This window comes from Brachyhypopomus gauderio, chromosome 1, assembly GCF_052324685.1.
Source record: "Brachyhypopomus gauderio isolate BG-103 chromosome 1, BGAUD_0.2, whole genome shotgun sequence".
NCBI classification, from domain to species: Eukaryota; Metazoa; Chordata; class Actinopteri; order Gymnotiformes; family Hypopomidae; genus Brachyhypopomus; species Brachyhypopomus gauderio.
The window spans coordinates 3,100,497-3,112,996 of record NC_135211.1 but is presented as its reverse complement, the minus strand read 5'-3'; the positions used below and the strand labels follow the sequence as shown (position 1 = coordinate 3,112,996).

Sequence of the window (12,500 nt, the reverse complement as noted above, 5' to 3'; positions counted from 1 at the left end):
CCTACTCACTCCAAAGGCATCTGAATGCTCCATAGAAAGGACTGGGGTCATAGTCATTATGTTCCTAATCTTTTGGAATGGGATGTTGCCTTGACAACAAGCAGCTTGGGGCTAGTCGCCCCGTCAGCAACCTCTATGCTAACTAGCATACTGATTGTTTAAGCCTGATTGTTGCTTAGGGCTGCTGGTTCAGAAAACACGAATCACAGAAATAAAAATGAACAAAAATACAGAACATTGTTTGAAACATTTGAACCAAAAAAAAGTCTTTTCACCATGCCTGAATGATGCTTCTACTCTTCTCTAAACCATCACTGCTTGCCATTCCTTAGAAATGCACATAGCACATCCTCACTGATATCTTAAGTGGGGAGAAACAGCTCTGTGCACTCGGATTAAAGCAGTCCGAGAAAGGTGATCGTTTAAGCCTTCCCAAACCCAGATTAATCTCTCTTTCAAGAAAAGGGAAACTCATAGTAGTCACACATCTTCCACCATAAAAAAAGTTATGAAGTTCTATTAGATTTATGCGGAAGGTAAGACACTGTTGAGGTGTGTTGCGCCTGCAAGTAGTTCCAAACATTGAACATGATATCAATGCCTGCTGTTCATAAATGATGCGAATCAGTGACTGTGAAGGCCCCCTCACTAAAGCTTGATGCTAAGAACTCTACTGCCAAGTTAAGTCTGTGTGCTTTTAGGTCCGGGGAAAACGTACTAGTAAGTTATTGTTTGAAAAATAGTGCCTCTGTTAATTTTAGTTTGCACTTTCTCTATTAGTGTCATTAACCAAAAAACACACGGAGTGACTGGGTGTGGTGATTGTTGCTGTGGCTGACAGCAGTGTGTTGTGTCCAGAGCTCTGTTCTGGACCGACTGGGACGCCATGACCCCTCGCATCGAGGGCGCGTCCATGACCGGCTCCGCCCGCCACGTCGTCTACAAGGACATGGATGCGGGGGCGTGGCCTAACGGGCTCACCCTGGACCACGTGGAGAAGAGGATCGTATGGACAGACGCCAGGTGGGGCCTCCGGTATTCCGGCTCGCACATATCCAATGGCTGCCCCTTCAATATTTAATGACATTGTTTTCACACAACATGACCGAACTGAAAACAGTGGTGGGGGGTGGGGGGTAGTGCAGTGCATGCTGGTTCTTTATGCCTCCCTGAGGTGACGGGTTTGCAATATGTTCTCTCGCCCCGTCTCTCACCCTTTCCCCTCTTCCATCTTTTCTGTGTCTTTATCTCTGTTTCTTTGCCTTTTTTATCCTTTCTCACCTTTCGATCCTCATCCCTTCATCGCCCTCTCCCGCCCTGCTCTGTTTGTGTATGTGTGATATAGAGAGCCAGGACAAGATTTATGCAAAAGGGAAATGGGTTAAATCAAACGGGTCAAATCAGAACCACTATCCTTAACTTCCTGCGGTGCATGTGTGGGCACGGCTGCCTGCTGGATTGGCACTGAGTGAACCTCTTCCTTAGTGGAGTGTTGGTTTACTGGCCCATCACCTCCCGTGTTGTGTCCTCACCACACACATATGAAATCCTGAGCTGTCCGCACGTGAAATCCTTCGAATCACAGTTTTAATTCTCCTCCTACCAGTCTGAACATTAGCAAGAAACATTATAAAGAACTTGTGTACTCTAGAAAGTGGCCCGACATGTTGTGGTATCCCAGGATGCTCTTTCCTTCCGCTCTGCCAAACGCAGTATGGTGTAGTAACAGAGTTTGTTCCCTGCCTACCAACTCCAAACAGACTGCGGGCAAATTAATATTCCAATGATGCAATTCACCCGTCTGCAAAACAGTTGGATCGATAATGCTCTTTGTTTTGTCTCTGCTGTAATCAGATTACATATACATCTCTCTCTATCCATGTCTCTCTGTATCCATCTCTCTCCATGTCTCTGTCTCTTTCTCCCTTGTTCTCTCTCTTATTCTCTCTCTCTCTTTGTATCTCTACGCTCCTTCATGCACGTGGTCTTTCAAACGCATAACCTTCATCCGGCGTATTGTCGACGTCTGGTTCGCTGGCGTCCCGGCGATACTTTACGCCGTGAGAATGTGAGTCTGGGGAGGGAGAAGAGGAGAAACAGCGTTTACGCCTCGCCGCTCGGGATACGCTGTCGCATCGCATCTTCAGCAGGGGCTGTGCTGATAAATGTATAATTCAGACAAGCTGCACACTGTTGATACAGTAAATGACAGTATTCCTGGGAGCAGAGGCTTTTAGATAATTACTACATTTGTGAAAAAAGCTTTGGAAGAGATGCATTTGTTGACTGTATTTCATTTCTGGGACATAACAGGGATATCCTGAAAATGTGGTCAATGTGATGTTTGTAGAAATGAACAGAACCTTTTTTCACCTCCATGTTTTAGGGATAACTGTTGTGGAGACACTGAATGAAATGGTTAACAAATCCTGATGTCACAGCAGGGACAGCACAGGTTAACTGGTAATGATTGGCGGCAGCGTTGGTGATGATGTCCTCGGTTCCTCCGTAGGTCCGACGCCATCTACTCGGCTCTGTACGACGGCTCTGGCATGATGGAGATCTTGCGGGGCCACGAGTTCTTGTCGCACCCCTTTGCCGTGTCGCTGTACGGAGGCAGCGTGTTCTGGACAGACTGGAGGACCAACACGCTGACCAAAGCCAGCAAGTGGACCGGCGCCAACGTCACCATCGTCCAAAAGACCATCGCCCAGCCCTTCGACCTGGAGATCATCCACCCTAGTCGCCAGCCACAGAGTAAGAGGCTCTTCTGCACATAGCCTTCCGGAAGCTTCTGGGCTTCTGCTCCTCACTTCCGAGGTCTGCATTGTTTTAGGTCAGTTCTTGATCAGTTCTCGGTGTTCTCTTCTGGGTTTTATTTAGCTTCTTACAGATCTCCATGGCACCAGTACATAATTGATAAGACGTTTTCATCAAGAAAAAGGAAAGAAAAAGTCGCTTGGGATTGATTTGTTGCTGTTACCTTCAACGTCTTCAACTCCGTGCACGACGTGCAAATCTGTAACAATGAAACAGGGTCATGGGCATTGCTAGGATGCAGTTCAACCAGAGAAGAAAACATCTCTCTTCGACTTATCAAGGTGCCTCGCACGGAAGTGAAAGCAGTCTAAGCAGTTTTGCAGTCTAAACAAAACATAAGAGATCATTTCAGTTGCTGTGCTTATGGAGTTGTCAGATGTGCAGTTTTTGCTGCCATTTTGAAATATGTTCTTTTCATGTTCCTGAACCACCAGCCATACTGTGGCCGGCCTAGTCAAATCAGCATCGTCAGTTAATCACAATACCAAGCATTCATAAAATGTTAACAGCAACCCAACTTTAAGCAAGAAACATGTGCATTGCGTTGTTGGCAGTTAAAAAAATTAGTAGTACACGAATTGGCAAATGAAACTGAGAATTGAAAGAACATTTGGGAACGCTTGATAGACGTGACAGGTTAACCCGCCGTATGAGCGCGTGGGTGTCTGAAGGTTAGTTTTTCACAGACTTCACAGACTTTCAAACACAAGCGAATGAAAAACAAGACATTTCAGTCATTTTAGTTTTTATTTCAGAAAAATAAGAGTTCCCCTCACTTCCTTCCAGCCCCTGTAACTTATTCTTTTTCTTAATAGAATTAATGCCTCCTTTGGGCAAGAACGTGTAAATAAACAGACAGAACGTCCAATAAATACACACAATTGGACAAGCCGCTGAAGGCTTCCCAGGCTGGTCTCCCTTAAGGCCTTGAGTTTGTCAGCTTCAGAAAAATCCACTTGATATTATCACATTTGTTCTGCGTTCTTGAAGTCGAGAGGAATTACACCCTTAATTGCGTTAAGAGCACTTTTTCTGCTAAGTAATAACTTTGCCTCAGATAACATGAGCTTATTATGGACAGGCAGATGTGGTCGGAATGACCCTTTGACTGGCTGTAGCATGGAGGCAGCGTAGCTGGGGCAAATCAGAGAGGTGTGTGTGTGTGTGTGTGTGTGTGTGTGTGTGTGTGTGTGTGTGTGTGTGTGTGTGTGTGTGTGTGTGTGTGTGTGTGTGTGTGTGTGAGTGGAGGGGGGGGGTGTGCTGTCAGGGTTCAGCTTCTTTAACAAATGCAAAAACCTTTATCGCAGTAACCTGGCGCGTGTGTGTGTGAGAGAGAGAGAGAGAAAGAGAGAGAGAGAGAGAGAGAAAGAGAGCGCACAATGGTGTCACAGTGGTGTCAAAATCCTGGGGTGTTCAAATCCTCTGGGGGATTACATTAAAACTTCACTTAATCATTTTTGTATCTTAGTAATGTCTCACTTTATATTAGGGTAAATGCTGTATATTTATTTGAAGATTTCCCTGTGTTATTTGTGCTGTTATGCTTATTGAAACAACACTCACTCGTTCCTTCACTTTCACGTTAGCTTAGCAATATTTAAGTGTGATTCTAGATCACAGCCAGCTGGACTGCTAACCTGCTGGAATAAGGGAATAAGGGGATAAGGGGATAAGGGAATAAGGGAATAAGGGAATAAGGGGATAAGGGAATAAGGGAATAAGGGGATAAGGGAATAAGGGAATAAGGGGTGGTTGTGTCATTGCCATTGGCACGGCCTTCTCGCTTGGCCATTCACACTACGCCCGTACTTTACAAACACAAGAACATAGCTAATTGGATTTTCTTTTTCAGAAATTTGAAAAAGAGGCTCTAGTGACCACTTCACCAACCCTTCATTATTCCCCTGGGTGTCTACATGTTGCCCCTATCTGTGTGTTTATGCCTCTGGGTATCTGCGTGATACTCCCGAGTGTCTCTGGGATACCCACCTGTGTGTGCATCATGTGTACATTTGCATTTTGTGTGTTTGGCAGTCTCTCTACGTATATTTATCAGTACACATCATGCAGACTCTCTGGGAATCGAGCCCATGACCTTGGTGGTGTTAGCACCTGGTACCACCTGTTTACCCGGTCAGCTACAGGAGGGAGGGGGGGGAATGTTACTACAGAAACTATTAAACACAGTAACACGGACGGCAGTACAAAACAAACGCATACTGAAGGGAGTAGAGGGGTGAAGGTGTAGCAGGTGTAGCATGTCACAAAGACTAAGACCTCTCAGTAGTAGCCGTCGCATACACACCTGTGTGCTGGTTCCTGTAGACCTGGAGAAGCATTATTGAACCAGCTAGCACAGGAGCTGGTTCGGGCCACTGTTGGGTTTGTGGATCTGGGACGAGGTCTGGCGTGTCTGCTACATCCAGTATCTCCTTATCCATACACCACAGGATGGGAGCAGCTAAGCAGGCAGGAGAAATCTGTAGGACTTTGTCCTGCTGAACGTGGTGGTGTATATTCCCAATGGAAGCAGAGAGGTGGCTGTCTTTGTGAAATCGGTGGTAATCTCTACAGTTTTTTGTGGTTTTAGTTTGAGGTTATTAGCTCAGCACCAAGACTCACTATTAGCTCAGCCCACGTCACTTTCTCATGGCGTATGGAGATGTCGTCGTTTGAGACGAGACGGACCAGTGTACTGGCTGTTTCTAACAGAGTGCCTGTCAGAGGAACGCTGGTTGGTGTAGATGGAGAAGAGAAGGAGGAAACACTCTTGAGGAGCAGTAGCGCGGGGGAGAGAAGTGTGCTCACTCACCGTGTCCTATTACACATGACGTTGTGGATTCCAGTGATGGACAGATGGTGGAATACTGAGCTGCCAGTTTATACAGTATAAAGACAGGAGTTATGGTGTTATACAGTATAAGGACAGGAGTTATGGTGTTATACAGTATAAGGACAGGAGTTATGGTGTTATACAGTTAAAGACAGGAGTTATGGTGTTATACAGTATAAAGACAGGAGTTATGGTGTGATACAGTATAAAGACAGGAGTTATGGTGTTATACAGTATAAGGACAGGAGTTATGGTGTTGATACAGTTAAAGACAGGAGTTATGGTGTTATACAGTATAAGGACAGGAGTTATGGTGTTATACAGTTAAAGACAGGAGTTATGGTGTTATACAGTATAAGGACAGGAGTTATGGTGTTATACAGTTAAAGACAGGAGTTATGGTGTTATACTGTATAAGGACAGGAGTTATGGTGTTGATACAGTTAAAGACAGGAGTTATGGTGTTATACAGTATAAGGACAGGAGTTATGGTGTTATACAGTTAAAGACAGGAGTTATGGTGTTATACTGTATAAGGACAGGAGTTATGGTGTTATACAGTATAAGGACAGGAGTTATGGTGTTAATACAGTTAAAGACAGAAGTTATGGTGTGATACAGTATAAGGACAGGAGTTATGGTGTTATACTGTATAAGGACAGGAGTTATGGTGTTATACAGTATAAGGACAGGAGTTATGGTGTTATACAGTATAAAGACAGGAGTTATGGTGTTATACAGTATAAGGACAGGAGTTATGGTGTTGATACAGTTAAAGACAGTAGTTATGGTGTTATACAGTATAAGGACATGAGTTATGGTGTTGATACAGTTAAAGACAGGAGTTATGGTGTTGATACAGTTAAAGACAGTAGTTATGGTGTTAAACAGTATAAGGACAGGAGTTATGGTGTTGATACAGTTAAAAACAGTAGTTATGGTGTTATACAGTATAAGGACAGGAGTTATGGTGTTGATACAGTTAAAGACAGGAGTTATGGTGTTATACAGTATAAGGACAGGAGTTATGGTGTTATACAGTTAAAGACAGGAGTTATGGTGTGATACAGTATAAAGACAGGAGTTATGGTGTTATACAGTATAAGGACAGGAGTTATGGTGTTATACAGTATAAGGACAGGAGTTATGGTGTTGATACAGTTAAAGACAGGAGTTATGGTGTTATACAGTATAAGGACAGGAGTTATGGTGTTATACAGTATAAGGACAGGAGTTATGGTGTTATACAGTATAAGGACAGGAGTTATGGTGTTGATACAGTTAAAGACAGTAGTTATGGTGTTATACAGTATAAGGACATGAGTTATGGTGTTGATACAGTTAAAGACAGGAGTTATGGTGTTGATACAGTTAAAGACAGGAGTTATGGTGTTGATACAGTTAAAGACAGTAGTTATGGTGTTAAACAGTATAAGGACAGGAGTTATGGTGTTGATACAGTTAAAAACAGTAGTTATGGTGTTATACAGTATAAGGACAGGAGTTATGGTGTTGATACAGTTAAAGACAGGAGTTATGGTGTTATACAGTATAAGGACAGGAGTTATGGTGTTGATACAGTTAAAGACAGGAGTTATGGTGTTATACAGTATAAGGACAGGAGTTATGGTGTTATACAGTTAAAGACAGGAGTTATGGTGTTATACTGTATAAGGACAGGAGTTATGGTGTTGATACAGTTAAAGACAGGAGTTATGGTGTTATACAGTATAAGGACAGGAGTTATGGTGTTATACAGTTAAAGACAGGAGTTATGGTGTTATACTGTATAAGGACAGGAGTTATGGTGTTATACAGTATAAGGACAGGAGTTATGGTGTTGATACAGTTAAAGACAGAAGTTATGGTGTGATACAGTATAAGGACAGGAGTTATGGTGTTATACTGTATAAGGACAGGAGTTATGGTGTTATACAGTATAAAGACAGGAGTTATGGTGTTATACAGTATAAGGACAGGAGTTATGGTGTTGATACAGTTAAAGACAGTAGTTATGGTGTTATACAGTATAAGGACATGAGTTATGGTGTTGATACAGTTAAAGACAGGAGTTATGGTGTTGATACAGTTAAAGACAGGAGTTATGGTGTTGATACAGTTAAAGACAGTAGTTATGGTGTTAAACAGTATAAGGACAGGAGTTATGGTGTTGATACAGTTAAAAACAGTAGTTATGGTGTTATACAGTATAAGGACAGGAGTTATGGTGTTGATACAGTTAAAGACAGGAGTTATGGTGTTATACAGTATAAGGACAGGAGTTATGGTGTTATACAGTTAAAGACAGGAGTTATGGTGTTATACAGTATAAAGACAGGAGTTATGGTGTGATACAGTATAAAGACAGGAGTTATGGTGTTATACAGTATAAGGACAGGAGTTATGGTGTTGATACAGTTAAAGACAGTAGTTATGGTGTTATACAGTATAAGGACATGAGTTATGGTGTTGATGGAGTTATGGTGTTGATACAGTTAAAGACAGGAGTTATGGTGTTGATACAGTTAAAGACAGTAGTTATGGTGTTATACAGTATAAGGACAGGAGTTATGGTGTTGATACAGTTAAAGACAGGAGTTATGGTGTTATACAGTATAAGGACAGGAGTTATGGTGTTATACAGTTAAAGACAGGAGTTATGGTGTTGATACAGTTAAAGACAGTAGTTATGGTGTTATACAGTATAAGGACAGGAGTTATGGTGTTGATACAGTTAAAGACAGGAGTTATGGTGTTATACAGTATAAGGACAGGAGTTATGGTGTTATACAGTTAAAGACAGGAGTTATGGTGTTATACAGTATAAAGACAGGAGTTATGGTGTGATACAGTATAAAGACAGGAGTTATGGTGTTATACAGTATAAAGACAGGAGTTATGGTGTTATACAGTATAAGGACAGAAGTTATGGTGTTGATACAGTTAAAGACAGTAGTTATGGTGTTATACAGTATAAGGACATGAGTTATGGTGTTGATACAGTTAAAGACAGGAGTTATGGTGTTGATACAGTTAAAGACAGGAGTTATGGTGTTGATACAGTTAAAGACAGTAGTTATGGTGTTATACAGTATAAGGACAGGTGTTATGGTGTTGATACAGTTAAAGACAGGAGTTATGGTGTTATACAGTATAAGGACAGGAGTTATGGTGTTATACAGTTAAAGACAGGAGTTATGGTGTTATACAGTATAAAGACAGGAGTTATGGTGTGATACAGTATAAAGACAGGAGTTATGGTGTTATACAGTATAAGGACAGGAGTTATGGTGTTGATACAGTTAAAGACAGGAGTTATGGTGTTATACAGTATAAGGACAGGAGTTATGGTGTTATACAGTTAAAGACAGGAGTTATGGTGTTATACTGTATAAGGACAGGAGTTATGGTGTTGATACAGTTAAAGACAGGAGTTATGGTGTTATACAGTATAAGGACAGGAGTTTTGGTGTTATACAGTTAAAGACAGGAGTTATGGTGTTATACTGTATAAGGACAGGAGTTATGGTGTTATACAGTATAAGGACAGGAGTTATGGTGTTGATACAGTTAAAGACAGAAGTTATGGTGTGATACAGTATAAGGACAGGAGTTATGGTGTTATACTGTATAAGGACAGGAGTTATGGTGTTATACAGTATAAGGACATGAGTTATGGTGTTATACAGTATAAACACAGGAGTTATGGTGTTATACAGTATAAGGACAGGAGTTATGGTGTTGATACAGTTAAAGACAGTAGTTATGGTGTTATACAGTATAAGGACATGAGTTATGGTGTTGATACAGTTAAAGACAGGAGTTATGGTGTTGATACAGTTAAAGACAGGAGTTATGGTGTTGATACAGTTAAAGACAGTAGTTATGGTGTTAAACAGTATAAGGACAGGAGTTATGGTGTTGATACAGTTAAAAACAGTAGTTATGGTGTTATACAGTATAAGGACAGGAGTTATGGTGTTGATACAGTTAAAGACAGGAGTTATGGTGTTATACAGTATAAGGACAGGAGTTATGGTGTTATACAGTTAAAGACAGGAGTTATGGTGTTATACAGTATAAAGACAGGAGTTATGGTGTGATACAGTATAAAGACAGGAGTTAAGGTGTTATACAGTATAAGGACAGGAGTTATGGTGTTGATACAGTTAAAGACAGGAGTTATGGTGTTATACAGTATAAGGACAGGAGTTATGGTGTTATACAGTATAAAGACAGGAGTTATGGTGTTATACAGTATAAGGACAGGAGTTATGGTGTTGATACAGTTAAAGACAGTAGTTATGGTGTTATACAGTATAAGGACATGAGTTATGGTGTTGATACAGTTAAAAACAGGAGTTATGGTGTTGATACAGTTAAAGACAGGAGTTATGGTGTTGATACAGTTAAAGACAGTAGTTATGGTGTTAAACAGTATAAGGACAGGAGTTATGGTGTTGATACAGTTAAAAACAGTAGTTATGGTGTTATACAGTATAAGGACAGGAGTTATGGTGTTGATACAGTTAAAGACAGGAGTTATGGTGTTATACAGTATAAGGACAGGAGTTATGGTGTTATACAGTTAAAGACAGGAGTTATGGTGTTATACAGTATAAAGACAGGAGTTATGGTGTGATACAGTATAAAGACAGGAGTTATGGTGTTATACAGTATAAGGACAGGAGTTATGGTGTTATACAGTTAAAGACAGGAGTTATGGTGTTATACTGTATAAGGACAGGAGTTATGGTGTTGATACAGTTAAAGACAGGAGTTATGGTGTTATACAGTATAAGGACAGGAGTTATGGTGTTGATACAGTTAAAGACAGGAGTTATGGTGTTATACAGTATAAGGACAGGAGTTATGGTGTTGATACTGTATAAGGACAGGAGTTATGGTGTTGATACAGTATAAAGACAGGAGTTATGGTGTTATACTGTATAAGGACAGGAGTTATGGTGTTGATACTGTATAAGGACAGGAGTTATGGTGTTGATACTGTATAAGGACAGGAGTTATGGTGTTATACAGTATAAAGACAGGAATTATGGTGTTGATACTGTATAAGGACAGGAGTTATGGTGTTGATACTGTATAAGGACAGGAGTTATGGTGTTGATACAGTATAAGGACAGGAATTATGGTGTTGATACAGTATAAGGACAGGAGTTATGGTGTTGATACAGTTAAAGACAGGAGTTATGGTGTTGATACAGTATAAAGACAAGAGTTATGGTGTTGATACTGTATAAGGACAGGAGTTAAGGTGTTGAATGCAGAGTCCACTAACACCGTAGGGGCGTAAGTATTAGGGTCACCCGGGTGTTGCAGGGTGTAAGAGAGCCAGATTCATGGTCTAATCTACAGACCTACAGACTACAGAGCTCAAGTAAAAGCGTCTCAAAACACATCATGGCTACAGCTGCATGATTACGGGTGTTGGGGTGACTGGTCTGTAGTCATTCAGTCAGGAGATCTTCTGTCTTTTTGGTATCTGGTATGATTACAAAGGTTTCTCAGCACACGGGTAGTAGAGACTTGGTCAGGGTCATTTAAGATGGAAGAAAGTAGATCAGACCAGTGCCTGGGTGAAGTATGTGAGACACCATCAGGGCCAGCTGCAGGGTGGAGACCGTGTGTTGACAGACTGAAGTTAGGCCTTGGAGATATCATTCAGATCTTGGTTTGGGAGCAGGACGTCTGCTGCTATGGTTGATGCTTTAGGCTTGAAGTTAGTAATGGTCTGAAGTCCTTTCCAGATGAAGGAACCTTTGAGTACAGCAGTTCTAGTTACTAAGGAGTGTTTTCTTTAAATACTGTAGTTTAAACATGAACAAAATGTATTAGTGGAACCTTTCAAAGGAGGTAAATTACTTCCTGACAACTGATATTGTGTTGATGGTGTCACACAATTCAAACCTCATTAGCTTGAGCAGTTTGAACAAGAGCAAAATACGTCTACATCCGTCACACCGTGTACAGCAGTTTTTGCGTTGCTCTGACCATTAATGTCCCACCTTCTTTCACACCATAATGGTCAGTGGCTACATGCTACCATAATGGTCAGTGGCCTACATGCTACCATTGGACTCCTACTTAGCACATGTGTGTAGCTGATTTCACAGTAATGTGAAAGCCAGAAAACAAACACAGGTAAAAGATGATGATGCCCCAAAGGAACTTTTGCCAAAGAAAGGAGCCGTGTCTGTTGTCAGGAAGTACATAATAGTTTTAAAGGTCGGACGTGGACCAAACAGTCACTTACTGCAAAAGTTGTTGAGCAAAAGTTGTTGGGTCTGGTGGTAACGAGATTAATCTGCTGCACTGGCCATAAAGCTGCTTAAACGTGACGCGTGTCGCGACTCGCGAGTGGCGCGAGGGTCCGCGTGGCAAAAATGACGCAATCGCGGTGGCTCCGCTGTCACGTGTCCAGCTCGCGCACCTCTCGATTTTTGTAACTTTGCGCGTGCCGCTCTTCAGCGCTGTTTTGCACTGTTATGTTTGCAGGGTTCATAAAACATTAGGTGGAATTAAAGCACTTGTACGGCACTTTCAAGGTCCATTTTAGATATTTTCCAGCACCTTCAGCTTAATTAAGTTACATATTTATACAAATACACATATGGTCGAAATGATTCGAAATAATTCGCTTTTTATCATTAAATTGTATAAACCTACAGTTTTGATGTCTGAAAAATGTTTTAAATAAAAGGTTTTGTATTTTTACTGCAACTGTCATACTATATGATTCATTCACTACTTAAGTGCCATCAAGTGTGGGCATGCAAATCTGTACTACACGTAGGGCCTAATATTTGGGTGGAGACATTTTTCTAAT

The 12,500-nt window shown here is 41.3% G+C and overlaps 1 protein-coding gene across 1 annotated transcript in view; it reads left to right on the top strand.

Annotated features, from left to right (window-relative positions):
• Positions 1–12,500, top strand: part of lrp1ba (low density lipoprotein receptor-related protein 1Ba) — a 284,803-nt gene that overhangs the window by 108,662 nt on the left and 163,641 nt on the right. Inside the window, exons 26-27 of the mRNA XM_077010394.1 lie at positions 859–1,023; positions 2,513–2,757. Of these exons, the coding sequence (XP_076866509.1) occupies positions 859–1,023; positions 2,513–2,757 (410 nt within the window). The remainder of the gene's footprint in view (positions 1–858; positions 1,024–2,512; positions 2,758–12,500) is intronic.